Here is a 17,465-nt window from a genome sequence, read left to right as displayed (position 1 = left end):
TATATGAAGATTTTGAAGTCCGATTTGCATGTAATGCATACCATTCTCTTCGTCTTCGAAATAGCTTCGCGTGGATATCTTAAATGTCTCAATCGGAGTTTGGTAGAAGAAGTTATGGCCGTTTTACCAAGACTACGCAGTGCAGTGACATAGCTGGCGACCCGCCAGGTTCGCATGCAAACGAACCTGGCGACCCGCCAGCAATCCACGAAAAAAACGCCGTAAGCAGCTGGCGACTCGCCAGCTTCGACGCACACCCAACCTGGCGACCCGCCAGCTTCGTCGGACAACTTATTTCGGGCCCAAAGTCAACCCTAGGTATATATATGCCTAGGAAACGCCTCCAAACACAACTTACACGCCTCCTACCCCAAAAATACTACTTTTTCACCTAGGAAGAAGAGAAGAACGAGCAGAGGACGAGTATTCATCGCAAGATTGAAGACGAGACCTCCAATCCGCCCAATCCAATTCTAGGAGTTTCTACTTTTAGTTTTATTCTTGTTCAAACAATGTTTTTGATTATTTCTTTGAATATTTCTTTGACTTTTGTGATGAACATGAGTAGCTAAATCTTTCGTAGAGTTCTACGGGGGAGATATAATGATTCTTATGTTTAATTGATTTCCTTTTTCTATGCCTTGGCTCATGTGGTTATTTTGATTTCTTCTGTGCTTATACGTTTATTTGACTGATCACCTTATAAATGCATGTGGATTTTACTACAAGAACTGAGAAGTGAGTAGTTTAATTTGAAAGAGAAGAAATTGACGTCTTTGCCAATATAATCGAGAGATTTGAGCCTTTGAATGAAGCTAAGTATCTTAGGAGCTATTAGGAGTTGTTGCCTTAGTTCTAGGAAGGAGACTTCGGTTCTAGGTAGCAATCTACAAATTATATGCTTTGAGAAAAGATATAGTTTTACCTTAGTGATAGCTTAATAACCCTTGAGACCCTTTGTTGGCATAGTTAGGAAGTTAATTGAGCATAAGATAGTTGTTATCGATCCCGTAGGATTCTACCCTTCTCATCCTTGATCTACATCCGTTTTCTTATTTGCTTTAGTTCTCGATTTGTTTTTAATTGTTTTTACCTTGTTTTTAAATAAATTTAAAAAAACTAAAATTCCGATTCATCTAGATAGTAGTTGAGGTTGGTTCGTGGTAATTAGGTTGACACTCATTGTCTCTGTGGATACGATACTCTTTGCTTACTATTTGCTACATTAGCCCCATACACTTGTGGGTATACTTGTGTTAAAAATAAGTTGAGTCACATAGTCAAGAATATGATGCATAATGGTGGGGATACCCAAATTCTGTCTATTGTTGGGAGGGGGGACTTGGGAAGACGACACTAGCTCAACTTATTTTTAATGATCCTCAATTTGAGAAAGATTGGTTAAAAATTTGGGTATGTGTCTCTGATCCCTTTATTGTGTCTAAGGTTGCCAACGATATTGTTAAAACTGTAACAAAAGAGACGATTTCTCCAGATGCTGACCCACTAGAAGTGGTGTTACAAAAATTAAAAGCATCAGTTTTAGGAAAAAAGTTTCTTCTTGTCCTTGATGACGTTTGGTCAGAAGATAGAGACAAATGGCAGCCCCTGAAAATCAATCTCGAATACGGTGCCCCAGGAAGTAAAATTTTGGTGACAACGAGAAATGAAAGGGTAGCTAAGAGGATGGGTACCTCAGATGATGATATCTATCACCCGAAAGAGCTTAATCCTGAAGAGTGTTGGTCATTATTGCGTGCCATATCCCTTGAAGGAAAGAGTGAGAAGGAATGTGGAAAATTTGAGGATGTGGGCAAGAAAATAGCTAGCAAATGCAAGGGATTACCTCTTGCTGCAGTTGTTTTAGGAAGACTTTTGCAGTTCAAGGATTTGGAAGGGTGGGAACACGTAGAGAAGAGTGAAATATGGCAGTTGGAGAATGCCGAAGTAGATCTTTTTCCTCATTTGGTTTTAAGCTACAATGATTTGTCCCCGGCTCTCAAGCGTTGTTTTTCATACTGTGCCGTCTATCCTAAAGATAACAGAATTCATGCGGAGACTCTGATAGAAGAGTGGATGGCGCAAGGTTATCTAGGCTCTGATAGTGGAAACGATGCACTGGAGCTCAAAGGGCGAGAGAACTTGAAGAATTTAGCAATGCGTTGTTTGTTTCAAGACATTCAGAAAAGCAAGTCGGGGGAGCAGATAGAATATTGTAAAATGCATGATATAGTACATGATTTTGCTCTATTTCTTAGGAAAAATGATAACAAGGAGAGAAGTAGTTGTCAAGTTTGTGATTCTTCATTAGTTTCCCATGTCAACGAATATCGGAGCCTACCGTGGAACTACACACGTTATGTTGATAAAAGAGACGGAATTCTTCAAGTTTGTGATTGCATGAAAAGTCTTAGGGTGTTAAGTATTATGAGTCCTATTCCAGTAGGAATAAAAACGTTGATTCACTTGAGATTGTTGGATTGTTTTTGGACTACATTGTCAAAGGATGGCTTTGAAATCATATGTAGGCTTTATTTCTTGCAAACTCTTCTCTTATCAAGTTGCGACCTAACAGAGATTCCACGAGAAATTGGGAATTTGGTGCAGTTAAGACGACTTGAGTTACGTGAGAATGAAGAATTGAAAGAGTTACCAGAGAGCGTGTGTAGTTCGGTTGAATTGCGATCTCTTTCATTAGCAAGGTGCTCTATAGAATGATTCCACGAGAAATTGGAAATTTGGTGAAGTTAAGAGAGCTTGACTTAAGTTCGAATAAAGAATTAAAGGAGTTACCAGAGAGCATTTGTAGTTTGGTTGAACTGCAAATATTGAATATTGAAAGTACTCGCATTGACGATTTGCCACAAGCAATAGGCGAGTTAAGTAATCTACGTTCACTGAAACTGAAGGAATTCAAAGCAGGAAGCGGTTACAACACCGTGGGACATCTGAAGACATTACACCGTCATCTTAGTACATATCTAATCATAAAAATCTACTTGAGTAGTATGAGTGAATTGGAGGAATTGGTTGAGGATGCTCGGCAAGCACAATTAAAGACGGTCCTTCAAAAACTCGAAACATTCATAATATGTGTTATGTGTACAATGAATGAAATGGAGCAGTCATTATCATCATCATCTTCATCTTCATTGTGGATGGAGTTGGTAGAAGCTCTCGTGCCCCATTACAAGTTGGAGATACTGACACTCTTTGATTATAAGGGCTCCAGGCTTCCGCATTTTATGTCATCACCCCTCAACTTTATAAAACGGATAGAGTTGACTAAATTGAGGGAGGTGTCATCATTGCCGGCTATGGGGAAACTACCTTGCTTGGAAATTCTTGAAATTTGGTTTATGAAGCAATTGAAATTTGTCGGAAGGGAGTTTTTAGGAGTAGAATCATCTTCATGTGATGATGTTGTTGTTGCATTTCCTAAACTCAAGGAACTGTCACTTAAATCCTGCTTCAAATGGGAGGAGTGGGAGGACATAACAGAGGAAGAAGAAGAATCTGCGGCCATCTCCATCATGCCATGTCTCATTGATTTGACTATCTCTAACTGTGAGAGATTGAAGAAGCTGCCGCATCGCCTCCTGCATAAGGTCTCCTCGTCTTTGCGATCGTTGAATATTGATGAATCAACAGAGCTAGTAAAAACATACGGAGAGGACAAGGAAGGTTCAGCTTGGAGATCCATATCCCAACATAATCCCCAACTTCAACTTAAACTTCACCAATGGGACTAATGCAAAATTTATGTCTTTCTGTTTGTTTTATTTTTTGAGATTGAATTTGGGATTGTAAGTGTAATTTCTGCTTTAATCATAAATTTTTATTAGACGGATACTCTTTTTCCTTCATGTTGTTTTTTTCCCTTGGGTTTTTTTGCCATGAAGGTTTTAATGAGGTCCGACCTTGTGTGAACGTTCTGTGTTCTCCAAGGTTTAGGTTTTGTGTTTTATGACATGATCGTATGACTTCTTTCAATCGCGTAATAATATTTTTACAATAGAGCTACTTAAACTGATTGGTAACTCAAAACTGTGTATCTTCTCTCTCAAACTCAGAATACATGTAGTGAAACTGGATTGCTTAAATATAGATAATAATATGATCCATTCTTGCATTGTGTTGAAGAAAACGAAATTTGATCGTAGAGTTAGATATCCATCTTCTTCGAAAGAAATGAAATTCCCATGTTTCCAAGACAGTGCATCTAAGCTGCTGAACTTGAGGTACATTTCGTATCCACATCTGTATACTTTAATATGACATCATTCCATTTCTGATAAAATTACCCAAGTAAAATGTAGTAGTAGTATATCACAATTACTATAAAATAGACAAAAAAATTATGACAATCCTTAAATTAGTTACTCCCTCCGTCCCAGATAATTCGACCCAGTATTCCATTTCGGATCGTCCCACATAATTTGTCCCACTTCATTTTTACCATTTTTGGTAGTGGACCTCATATTCCACTAACTCATTTCTACTCACATTTTATTATAAAACAAATACTTTAAAAGTAGGACCCATATCCTACCAATTTTTTCAACTCACTTTCCATTAGATTTCTTAAAACTCGTGACGGGTCAAAGTGTCTCGAATTATCTGGGACGGAGGGAGTACTCAGCAGGAATCCAACCCACTAAAACCAATCCACAATAAATGGATGGATTCAATTAAGTGGAAGTAAACTACTACTAGTATTCTAAATGCAATATTCACCATCCATGCATATATTGTTTTATTTCAAATTTATTTGCTCAGACAAAGTTTCAATAAAATAATCTGAAGTTATATGCTCATCTTTTTTTTTTTATCTCATTACAGAACTGGGCTACCTTAGAAAGCTCAATTAATTCTATAGATGCAAATCTTAGCTAATGATATAAAAAACAGCCCAACTTTATGGGCCTGTTACCGACATTAATTAAGCCCACATAACAATTTCAAGAGCAATATTTCACAAATCTCGTTGAAAATCAGTACCATGCCATCAATTTTGCAATAGTTTATAAAGGGAATGATGATGTGGAGGATAGTTGTGGTGTGACCTAATGGCACACAACGTGGATGTTCTAATAGTCCTTGTTCATTCCACATTACCTAAAATTTTTAATATTATTATTCGACTGAAGTCCAAAATGAGTTCACGTATCTATGTTCTATTTCCATAGCATATTTTTCATCATTCACAGTAGTGAGCTCATGAGAATTTGGTGCAAACATAAGTTCAACCTTTGTTCTAGTAGAAGATGTTTTTGCCTCTTGAAACCAAATCAACTCCAATTTCTTGAGAACAACTCACAATTAAATAAAACTGAGATGAAGTGGGTTATTTTGATTTAATTGTTTGGGCTAACATTTTATTGACTTGGGCCAAGGGAGTGAGGAAACAAATATAAGCCCAACTCTTTTAAAATAACAATGGCTGCATTAAATATTTGGAAGGAGGCCCAATATTAGATTTAATTATTGTGGGCTGGAAATGGAAGAGAGTCTTGGCCCAGTTTCGAAAAAGTTTCATGTAATTTTATTTGATCTTCATGTTTTTTTCTAATGGTGGAATTAATTTGGTCTTATTAAAGTTGAACCTCCGAAGTTAAGTAGGTAATTTACTCCTTGAATTAAGTCAATAATCCTAAGTATAAATCAAATTATCTTTGGATTAAAGTTTTCTTTACCGTAATAGGTGTGAGGGCCAATTATCAAAGTGAAGTATAGAGTTCTAATTGAACCGAAACTCGAGAATAGCGGAAGAAGAAGCATCAATTAAATATTTATTGTAGAAATTTCTTAAAGATATGTGAAATAGGAAAAGGAAATTAATTACGAGTCATGCATTGTAATTAGATTAATCATTGAGTCTAATTTATAAATTATATTATATTGTGATGTTTCCAAAAAGGTTATCCCCGCAAGTTGAAGTCGGAGCGAGAAAATCAAGTTATGGAAATTAAACGAACGAGGTGGGCTTTCGAACTAAAGTATTTTTGTGGGCTTCTATCCTACATTATTATGTGGGCTTTCTACCCTACATTATTATGTGGGCTTTCAAGTATGATTTCAGTTATTTAAATTCTAAGTATGTTTTGTCTTGCCATATTCTGTTTTTAGCAATACCTATTTGTTTGTCTAGCAAGGGGAGCCTCCCTACTAGACCAGGTCAATTAATCGAATTCGGGTCCCAATAGGGCCGCAAATCCTACTTGGATTAGTGTACATCAGGGATCGTGAGCCATGCATCGAGTTGGCCGGTCCAGTGACTTGGAATGTGGCCACATTCCCGGTTCACACAGGTTCAGATATGGTATATGCTACAGGAAAATAGATTGGACAGTCACAATTTACAAAGGTGTTATATTATTTGTGTACTTGGGCCTTTTTAAGATAAATCCCGAGCTCACTCAGTGATGGCTTGACAAAACCAGTTTTAATGTAAAGTATATTTTGGCAATTGTTTACTGAGTATATCAAGTATTCAGCCCTGGATATGTTTTAAAACTGTGCAGATTAAGCGGCGATGACGAAGGGCGGTGTTGAGCAGATGTGGCGAATGTGTTTCAGTAGTATAATGCTCGGATGAATCGTGTCTCCATACACGGTGTCATTCTCTCTTGACTCTTCCGCTGCAATGTAAAAGTTGAACTTATGTTCTTTTGTGTCACGCACTCTGATATATTTGGCCAGTTATTCCAAGATGCATCTGTTATGTTCAGTTGTGCCAAGGTTCCCATTTTCCTTCCCTGCTTCTTTAAATCCTCCCCTAGTCGCGATAAACCGAGCTTGCTATCCTTAGCAAAGTGCGGTCGTGACAATGAGGTAGAAATGTTGTCCGACCAAATTTGTGAGATACATATCTTTGTAATTTAAGGAAAAATTTGCGGGCTCGAATGGGCCATAGAGAAAACCATGGACTGACATAATAGGTTAACTATGATATCAAAAACACTTAGAAATAATCATATAAGTATCTATATTTAGGCATTACTAACTTATCAAACGAGCCCTTAATATGTAGGACCAAATAGATTTTTTTGCAAATATACGAGACTAATTTTAAACTTTAAAATGCAATTGATCGTTAATATTTATGGGACCGTTAAATATACACCAAAGTATATGGTCTAAAACCAAAAGTAAACGCACTTGATATATAAGACCAATATTTTTTTTTTGAACAAATATACGATATTAATTTTAAATTTTAATTTTATTATTGTTTGAAATTTCTTAAACTTTTAGGATAGGGATATGCTCAATGCTTTATTCTCCATCATGTCTAATAACCAACTTATTCCATTCCGCTGCAAAAATCGACTAACTGAATAGTAATCACTTTTACAATACAGTCGACACTATACTATTTTAATTACTATTGTCGAGCATGTGACCAAATTTAATTTTAGCTACCGAAGAGTCGTTTTCATCACACCTAACCTCAAACTCTATTATTACTATTTCCGAATTAGTTGACTCTATAAATTACTAACACTCAGTGATCATACCTCCCAAAAATCACAACCATCATTTTTGTTGGAAATTGAAACTAAAATATACAAATATATCAATCCAAAATCGATATCCATAAGAACTTACGGACTACTCGTCCTAATGATTTTCTATCATGATATTAGAGCCATGGATAAAGGGCCAAACGATTTTCTATTCTCACAATAACTAGAAAGCAGAATACCAGACACTCTTTCTATTACCACTAGAGATTTTGTTAGCCTCCAAAAACATCATTCTCTAGCTAACAAAAGATGAAATAAAATATATGTTAAATTAAAAGTTATATATGCGCAGAATATAAAATTTATTAATTGAGATTTATATGAGCACTAGTAAATAATTTGCTGAAAGCGTTCACAAGTGAAACAAGGTCAATTATGACCCTCAACTTAATGCCCAACTGCCACCCAACTATAACATTTAAAGTACATGGCAGAGTCCCTACTTAAACTTACTCTCTAAATTTTCTTAAAGCTACGATTTTTTTTACCTAAAAAAAGCAGCTCCAAAACGTACATCCCCGTCGGCCGCCGCAGCGCCACCCTCGGCCGCCACTTGCCAGCCGTGAAGGTAGATCATTGCTCTTTTCAGCCTTTATTATTCATAATTTTATTTGTACTCAATTTCAAATAATTATGTTTTAAAGCCTTAGGTATAACCATATGACATGAGTGTAGGTGCAAGAATTTTGGTTATTCAATTATTTATTGATTTTTTTATAGTAATTAGTGTTAAATAATTCAATGATAGTAGTACTTATATGATGTTAGTGATTAGGGTTAAATTGAAACCAATGGTTCAACCTCGAATCAGACCGCTCAACCCTGGCTTGAAACCATAACCGGAAAGGCCAACTACTTCCTTTGTCCACAGAAAATAGTATCATTTGTGGACGTCAAGGGTTTTAGTGAGAAATTGGTAAAGTAAGAGAGAAGAAGAGTAAAAAGTGAGTGAAGTAAGAGAGTTTGATGGAAAAAGTAGGTAAAGTATGAGAGAGAAACTTTCTATTTTAAGAAACGAGATTATTTTTTGTGGTCATTCTAAAATGGCAAAATGAGTCTTTTTTGTGGATGGTGGGATAATTTATCATCCAAACTATTGTACTATTTCGTTCTAGGTACTTAACTCACAATTCTAAGTAATTACTACTACTACTTCTTTTTGGACTTCAAATGTCCCTAGTACCTCATAGACCAATGTCTTTTTTACTACTACTGCTAATAAATTAGTTTTGTCTAAGAAAGGCACTCCCAAAAAAGCAACTCCGATGCACGGAACGTGAGGCTACCACCCGTTTGTCACCGCCTGCCATGGCACAACCATAGTAGCTACCAGCTGTGCAGGTCAGGCACACTATGTTTTTCAGTCTTTCATTGTTCTAAATTGCTTATTGGTTACTCAATTTTCTTGTATATCTGGGGACAACAACATAGACAAGAAAAAACATAATCAGAACTAGAACATACGTTTTAACTTATTTTAGGTAAGGTTACTCCAAAATAGAGGACAGTTTGATAATTAGGCGCGGTTTGATAGATGGTAGTGATTCATTGCTGAACCAACATGAATGGTCCAGCCAGATCCAACACTGGTTCGGACCGTTGATGGTGATTTTGGGCTAAACCCGAAATCACCAACTAGCCAGTCCACTGGTTTCAACATTTTCGGCCCACAAAATCTTTTCTGATTCACTCAGCCTTGTCATTTTTTGCATGATCGTCATGCGAGGAATCTGTGCGTCACCTCAATCATCTCTACGATCCAACTCTCGAATCCCATCTCGATCATGATCTCCAAGTGTCTCTCGTCATGCGAGGACTCTGTGCTTCATTTTTATCATCTCGAACAATGATGTGCATGCTTATTTTTATCAATGTTATTGGAGATATTTGTTCAATATTCTTCTAAGTCACTAGCCATTTTTGTCTTATGTTTGTAATCTCGCCCTCATAAGACATATATTGACACGATTTTTCAATCGAGACTACTTATCTAAATCTTCTTTCTTCAACTATTGCAAGCAATATCAATGAACTATATTCATTTTTGCTTGGTGATTTCTGAAGCTTTTCTCCATTGTCAAAAATCTTTTCTAGCATGACCGTCATCCGAAGACGCTATGCTTCACTTAAGTCATCTCTAACATGAAATTCTTGCTCTATTTCAACTTTAGCATTATTGCCCTACTTGGCATTTTGCTTTCGTGTTTTGTTTGATCTTTGAGCTTGTCTCGGACTTGGAAATCTTTTCTAGTTCACTCAGCCTTGTCAGATCTTGATATCGTTGCTTGTCAATCTCTTGCAGCTCCAACCTTCTTTCTTCACCTGAGCTCATTTCACTTCTCTTATAAATTATTGTAAATCCTATGAAACTTAGTTTATCTTTTCTCCAATATAATGTTCTAGATACTTTTCCAAAGCCGGTGGAAGTACTTGTTCTTGATCTTCTCCATAAGCTACACTAAAAAACTTCTGCGTCGATTCATTTATTTTCTTTCAGGGTTTTTTTTGTAACATAACTTTCCGACCATGGAGAAAATGTCAAAAATGTAAAAGTATATGTTCTAAGAAAACGTATGAATTCAATTATAGTATTAATTTACACGAAAAAAGAATTGAATGTTTGTCCCGCATACAGGTGAAGAATTGATTTCCACCATAAATAAAGAGAAAAAAGAGCAGCTCCAAATCGCATAAATGACAGATGCTATAGTTTCAGCCGTGGTGGAGAGTGTTGCAACTATCATAAAAGACAAGATTCAGTATGAAGTTAATTTGGTGAAAGGCGTGAAGAAGGAGCTTCTCAATCTCTCCAAGAAGCTCAATACGATCAGAAAGGTGTTGGATGATGCAGAAAAGAAAGCAGTGAACGATCCCCTCGTCAAAAGTTGGTTGAAGGAGCTTGAAAACACAACTTATGTGATGGATGACATTTTGGATGAATGGAACTACTCTCTTCTCAAACGTAAGATGGAAGATTTTGCTGAGCCTGAGCCTGAGCAAAAGATAGGATGCTCCTTGTTGGGTCTCGGTGGCGCACACCCGAACTCCACATTAGTATGATATTGTCCGCTTTGGGCAAAGCCCTCACGGTTTTGCTCTTGGGGATCTCCCCAAAAGGCCTCATACTAATGGAGTAGGGGTAGCCCATTTATACACTTGCAAGTCTTGTTCATTCTCCGATGTGGGATATGGTTTGCTCCCTTTCAATCCTCCCCTCAAACCAAGACCACCAGACCAAGACCACATGTGTGCCTCATGTTACAGGTCCACCGGTCACCACAGGTCTTGGTCGAGACCGTCACATCGGAGAACTTGCAAGCGCAACCACCGAAGGACAGATAGGGAGATAGGGAATTGGGCTAACGATCAGATAGTCAGATAGGCTTGAGAGAATAGGGGGAAGAAAGGACAGAGAAGGAGCTTTCGATCGGTTAACTATGGGTAAAGGAAGCGTATCGGAGAAGCATTACCAGTAAGAGTGAGAGAAGCCCTTTCCCTGCAGGGAATGAAGATCAATCCAAAGTAAAGGTCTTCAATAGTAGGGAAGATATCACAAGGTCAACATTGACGCAAGCTCAGGCAGCTCAACTGAGATGTGAGCAGATTCAATGTCGTAAGGGCATCTGTGTAAGACATCATATCAAAGCGTCTCTTGCCAAGCCTAATATCAGATATCTGTCCTGTGTTAGTGTTAGCTGCCTGCCTTCGGACCCTCCTTCTTGAGAAAAGGAAAGACAACTCAGAGCAACAAGACTGAGAATAACTGAGCAGAAGTTAATCAGCCAGGTTCAGTCAATCTCCAAGAGAAAAGAACAAGGAACAAATACTGAAGAAAGCGAAAAGACTTTGACCAGCTCTACCTAATCCTAATAAAACAGTAAAGGAAGTTCAAAACTAGAACTCCTCGGCGGGAGTTCACAGAAGAAAGATCAGTTAGTTGAAATCTGGCTAACTCTTCCTTAGAGTCTCTCACTCTTTGGACTCGGATTCTTCTACTGCTCTAAACGCGACTAGGAATGAACCTGCTCTGATGGTAGGATGCAGTAAAGAGAATCTATTCATAGGCGAAGAAGAAAGACGTGGGAGAAAGATGGGACTTTTTGGGCATAACATTCTTTTGATTCTCATACGATATTTTCTAGTTATTAGATTCAAGGCATGGGACTTTTTTCCAAGTCTTTACAACTCTAGTTCCAGAAATTCACTATCCGTACTCGCGCACCGCAGAGGAAGAAGTAGCCATTACACATCGCTAATCTACCAATACCCTCACAACCTCTAGACTAGACCCCTAATAGCCACTTAGACGCCATCTCTAACCAGAACCATTAAGAATCTATGTACGTATACCTTCAAATAAGCAAGGAGATTAGGTTTGTTTAGCGGAAGCCCTACTGATCGATCTACCACTCACTCGCATGCCTAAGCTCCTTTCGTTGCTTTAGAGCCTCGGCTTGATCACTGCTAAAACGAAAAGCGGAAGCAGATATTCCACTAAATGAAATATACTTGAGCAAGAAGAGCAGGAGCAGCTCCCGACTCGTCCACTCTTTGCTGCTCTTTTCACAGCTACTGGTTCTACCTTTTCATTTTGATTTCTAATTTCAAGTGCCTACGTGCACGAATACGTTCTTTGCATAAAGACTTTGTAAGCCGAAAAATGCCCAAGCTAAATCCTCTTCCCTACGCCCGTCCCCATCCCCGGAGCCGGAGGTGACTCGCTAGCCTTTGTTAAAGTTAAAGAAGTGTTTTTCTTCCTTCTTCACAAAGGAAGAGTTGAGTGATAGAGGAAGATGAACCTACTATTCCTAAGGTAGGAGCGAGAAGAATTCCTTTCGGTCACAGTAGGTTTTACGGGACCTCTTCGTTTGCCTGCTTCCTTCGATCTGGTTTCCGCGAGACTGGGTTGGCAGGGTTTAGTCACCAATCCAGGGACTTTTTCACTAGTTGACATCCCTTCGAAAGTCAAGTAAAGGTTCGGGCAGCTTCCGTCTTCGCCTTCCTGGTGCTTAATTGGACTCTTCATATATCGGTGAACCGGGCTAATCGATCGGTGCATTCACGCACTCATGCATTCAAGCATTTACAGTACTTGTTCCTCTTGTCCGGGTTTGGTTTGTCTGATAAAAGAAGAGATCACTTACAGGCATTCTCTGAGAATAGAAGAGGGAGAAGAAGGCGAGGAAGTCTGTCGGTAAGTCGGACATCTTGGTTATTCACGCTTTTACTCCACTGCTTTAGCTACATCGGCTTAGCTACGGGGAGGTTGGAAGAAAGCAATGGTCGGGTCCTAGCTGCACATATCGATAACGAAGAACTATAGCTTCTCCTTTAGCTGCTGGTTGGGTTGTAGCTACACATATCGGCATATCGAAGGATCTAGCTACACATATTGAGGAGCCGCAAGGCCAGGATCACATATATATTCAAGGAAATACAAGGAGATACTAGAGCTACTGGTTCGGTGAGCATATTGGCAGATCTGGCATATCGATAGGATCAAGCAACAGGTTCACATATCGATTAGCAGCTGGTTCGCATATCGATTAGCTACAGGTTGGAACTCACATATCGAAGAAGCCACATACCAAAGACTCCATCGAATCCAAGGTAGGCGCTTTGGAAAGTAGGAAGTGAAGAAGAGGGAATTTACCATCAACTGCATAAAAGGGTACATATCCTTATTCATCAAAAGAGGAAGTCAACCCAAGACTAGGACAAAAAAGCAACTGGAACTACTAGCTATCAATAGGACATAGTGCCTTGGTCTTCATTCTATTGGCAATGCCCTTTATCTCCGATTCTAGAACTGTCCGGCGAATGAGAGCTAGTGGGGCCAAGGGGGTTCTATAAGAGGTAGGCGGCGGGCCAAAGAATAGGTCTGAAATGGGGAAAATCCCCAAAACAAAAGCGGAACTTACTCGCCTTTGAAAAACCGTTGTTACAACATTGGTGATTGCGTTCGCGTTCCGTGTCCATTTCTCTTCCTAAATGCAACAAAAACTAGAAGAAGTACACTTGGAAGAAAGCTTAGCCCCTGAACCAGGGCTCTGATACCACTGTTGGGACTCGGTGGCGCACACCCGAACTCCACATTAGTATGATATTGTCCGCTTTGGGCAAAGCCCTCACGGTTTTGCTCTTGGGGATCTCCCCAAAAGGCCTCATACTAATGGAGTAGGGGTAGCCCATTTATACACTTGCAAGTCTTGTTCATTCTCCGATGTGGGATATGGTTTGCTCCCTTTCACTCCTTCATCCCATCTTCATGTTTAGGTTTCAAGGAAATTCCTTTTCGTCGTGATATTGCCAAGAAAATAGAAAATGTGAACGCCATGCTTGATCAGATCTTAATAGAGAAAGATGGTTTTAAATTTGCCATCTCTCTGCCTGTAACTCATCCCCTGCCGGTGCCCGAGTCTCAGCGAGAACAATCCACATCTTCGATTGACTTGAAGAAAGTTCTTGGATTGGACATAGTGAGCAAGAAGAATGATATAGTGAGAAAACTGATGCGTGATGATGATTGTACCCAAATTCTGTCTATAGTCGGGAAGGGGGGACTTGGGAAGACGACACTAGCTCAACTTATTTTTAACGATCCTCAGTTCAATACAGATGATTGGTTAAAAATTTGGGTATGTGTCTCTGATCCCTTTAATGTGTCTAAGGTTGCCAAAGATATTGTTAAAAGTGTGGGAACAGAGACGATTCCTCCAGATGCCGACCAACTAGAAGTGGTGTTACAAAAATTAAAAGCATCTGTTTTAGGAAAAAAGTTTCTTCTCGTCCTTGATGACGTTTGGTCAGACGACAGCGACAAATGGGAGCCCTTGAGAATCAATCTTGACTGTGGTGCACCTGGAAGTAAAATTTTGGTGACAACGAGAAATAAAAGGGTGGCTGAGATCATGGGTAGTTTAGACAATGATATCTATTACCCGAAAGAGCTTAATCCTGAAGAGTGTTGGTCATTGTTGCGTGCCACATCCCTTCCAGGAAAGAGTGAGAATGAATGTGAGAAATTTGAGGATGTTGGCAGGAAAATAGCTAGCAAGTGCAAGGGATTGCCTCTTGCTGCAGTTGTTTTGGGAAGACTTTTGCGGTTCAAGGGTTTGGAACGGTGGAAACATGTAGAGAATAGTGAAATATGGGAATTGGATGATAAGGAAGTCAAGCTTTTTCCTCATTTGCTTTTAAGCTACAATGATTTGTCCCCATCTCTTAAGCGTTGTTTTTCATATTGTGCCGTCTATCCTAAAGATCACATGATTCATGCGGAAACTCTGATAGAAGAGTGGATGGCGCAAGGTTATCTGCGCTCTGTTAGTGGAAACGGTGCAGAGGAGCTCAAAGGGCGAGAGTATTAGGAGGATTTAGCAATGCGTAGTTTGTTTCAAGACATTGAGAAAAGCAAGTCGGGGGAGGAGATAGAATGGTGTAAAATGCATGATATTGTACATGATTTTGCTCTATTTCTTAGGAAGAATGATGACAAGGAGAGAAGTTGTCAGGGTTGTGATTCTTCATTGGTTTCTCATGTCCAAGAATATCGGAGTCTATTGTTGGACTACATACCCCGTTTTGATGAAAGAGGCACAATTAGTCAAGTTTGTGATTGCATGAAAAGTGTCAGGGTGTTAAGAATTCGGGGTGGACTTCCTCCAGTGGGAATGGAAACGCTGATTCACTTGAGATGGTTGGATTTAAGTTGGTCTGACCCGTCAAAGGATGGCCTTGAAATCATATGTAAGCTTTATTTCTTGCAAACCCTTCTCTTATCATCATGCGGCCTATCCGAGATTCCACGAGAAATTGGGAATTTGGTTGAGCTAAGACATCTTGACTTAAGTTGGAATCGGGGAATAAAGGAGTTACCAGAGAGCATTTGTAGTTTGGTTGAACTGCAAATCTTGAAGATTCAACACACTGGTATCAACTGCCTTCCTGAAGCATTAGGTGAGTTAAGTAATCTCCGCACAATGCAACTGTTCGAATTTAAAATAGGAAGTGAATACAACAAGTTGGGTGTTTTGAAAAAATTATACCGTCATCTTACCAAAACTCTAAAATTGGAAATCTACTGGAGTAGTATGAGTGAAATGGAGGAATTGGTTGAGGATGCTCGACAAGAACAATTGAAGACACTCCTCCAAAAACTTGAAAGACTCGAAATATCCTTTCAGGGCATGATGGATGAAATGGAGCAGTCATCATCATCAATATGGATGGAGGTTGTAGAAGCTCTCCTACCCCATTACAAGTTGAATGAATTGGTAATCAGGGGATATAAGGGCTCAAGGCTTCCGCATTTTATGTCATCGCCTCTCAACTTTATAAAACGGATTGTTCTGAGTAATTTGAGTGAGGTGTCATCATTGCCGGCTATGGGGAAACTACCTTTCTTGAAATTTCTCTCTGTTAAGAGTGTGAATCAGTTGAAGGTGGTTGGAAGGGAGTTTTTAGGAATAGAATCTTCATGTGAGGATGTTGTTGTTGCATTTCCTAAACTCATTAAACTGGAATTTCGTGGGTGCCATAAATGGGAGGAGTGGGTAGACATAACAGAGGAAGAAGAAGAAGAATCTGCAGCCATCTCCATCATGCCATGTCTCATAGAGTTGAGTATCAGGAAATGTGAGAGTTTGAAGAAGCTGCCGCATCGCCTCCTGCATAAAGTCTCCTCGTCTTTGCTGGAGTTGTATATTTGGAATTCATCAGAGCTAGTAAAAACATACAGAGAGGACAAGGAAGGTTCAGCCTGGAGATCCATATCCCAACACAATCCCCAACTTCAACTTCACCAATAGGTCTAATGCAAATATTTATGCTTTTCTGTTTGTTTGCCTTTTTGAGATTGAATTTTGGATTGTGATAATTATTTTTTTGCTTTATTAGACGGATACTCTTTTTCCTTCATGGTGTTTTTTCCTCTGGGTTTGTTTTTTCCTCTGGGATTTTTTGGCCATGGAGATTTTAATAAGTTCCGGCCTTGAGTGATTGTTATGTGTTCTCCAAGGTTTACGTGTTGTTTTTTATGACATGATCATATGGCTTCTTTCAATCGTGTAAATAATATTTTTATAATAGAGCTAGCTACTAGCAACTCAAAACTGTGCTTCTTTTCTCTCAGACTCCGAATACACGTAGTCATTCACCGACACCGTAAGGGAGTGGAGAGGGCTTAAGTCCTTCCCAAAAATTTTATTTTTGTTATTTTCTACTTTTAACTTTTTTTCTTAAATTTCAAAAACTACCTTTAACACTTCCCGAATTAATACTTGTAGAAGAGTAAATCATCGAAATTTGAAGGTAAAAGGGGGCTGATCAAATGTAGATATAAATTTTTTTAGAAATGTGAAATAAAGAGATAATGGCGGTCATAGTATTTAATGAAGGAGACTCCATATTTTGAAAAAAGTTTTATATACTAATAATTTAACAATATTATAGTACACCATAAAACATCCTTGTAAGAAGCCCTGTAGAGATATTGACGTGTAAATTGTACCGAGTACACCTATTTTTTCTAAAAATGGATCGTGTTAAATTTTGATATTTACACCAAATTCGAAATTGATAACTTATAGTAGTGTGAAATCACTTATAGTTATAGATTCCATTTACAGTTAAAGGTATAGCAATATTTCAATTTATATATTTGATTAGTTTATAAAATATTTTAAAATTTTAGATTTTTTGTGTGTTAGAGTACTATTTTTCATATATAAACTCTGAAATATAATACTATTATCGGTAATTAATACAGTAGTTTTGTTTTTACATTTTAAATTATATATAAAAATTACTCATTTTATATTTTTGTTAAATTTCTTAAAAATAAAAATTAAGTAAGACTGATTTTTCACTACTAATATCACAGCTATTTTTTTTATATATCTTTTGTATTTTACTATTATTTTTTTTGTTAAAACT

At 38.2% G+C, this 17,465-nt stretch overlaps 3 protein-coding genes and 1 pseudogene across 4 annotated transcripts in view; all 4 read left to right on the top strand.

Annotated features, from left to right (window-relative positions):
- LOC148923941 (disease resistance protein RGA2-like) overlaps window positions 1-17,465 on the top strand; it is a 71,719-nt gene that overhangs the window by 9,323 nt on the left and 44,931 nt on the right. The gene's annotated exons all lie outside the window — the stretch shown is intronic.
- Window positions 1,337-3,852, top strand: LOC148923945 (putative disease resistance protein RGA3). Its single transcript, XM_089059968.1, has one exon. The coding sequence runs from the start codon at window positions 1,687-1,689 to the stop codon at window positions 2,716-2,718; it is 1,032 nt and encodes a 343-aa protein (XP_088916094.1). The 5' UTR covers window positions 1,337-1,686; the 3' UTR covers window positions 2,719-3,852.
- On the top strand, window positions 3,117-3,752 carry LOC148923946 (putative disease resistance RPP13-like protein 1). The gene has a single exon (XM_089061647.1). The coding sequence runs from the start codon at window positions 3,117-3,119 to the stop codon at window positions 3,750-3,752; it is 636 nt and encodes a 211-aa protein (XP_088917773.1).
- LOC125220516 (putative disease resistance protein RGA1) lies at window positions 7,974-16,535 on the top strand (annotated as a pseudogene). The gene is made up of 4 exons (XR_016132321.1): window positions 7,974-8,097; window positions 8,772-8,870; window positions 10,165-10,540; window positions 13,780-16,535. The product of XR_016132321.1 is annotated as a putative disease resistance protein RGA1 (transcript).

This window comes from Salvia hispanica, chromosome 6 (assembly GCF_029641045.1).
Source record: "Salvia hispanica isolate PSC_SH4W2 chromosome 6, Shi_PSC_v1, whole genome shotgun sequence".
Taxonomy (NCBI): domain Eukaryota; kingdom Viridiplantae; phylum Streptophyta; class Magnoliopsida; order Lamiales; family Lamiaceae; genus Salvia; species Salvia hispanica.
Note: the sequence above shows the minus strand (reverse complement) of the source record. Positions and strands in the feature narration are given on the sequence as shown.

Excerpts from the sequence above, each read along its gene's own strand:
- LOC148923945 (XM_089059968.1), top strand. The coding sequence starts at position 1,687 with ATGGGTACCTCAGATGATGATATCTATCACCCGAAAGAGCTTAATCCT.
- LOC148923946 (XM_089061647.1), top strand. The coding sequence starts at position 3,117 with ATGGAGCAGTCATTATCATCATCATCTTCATCTTCATTGTGGATGGAG.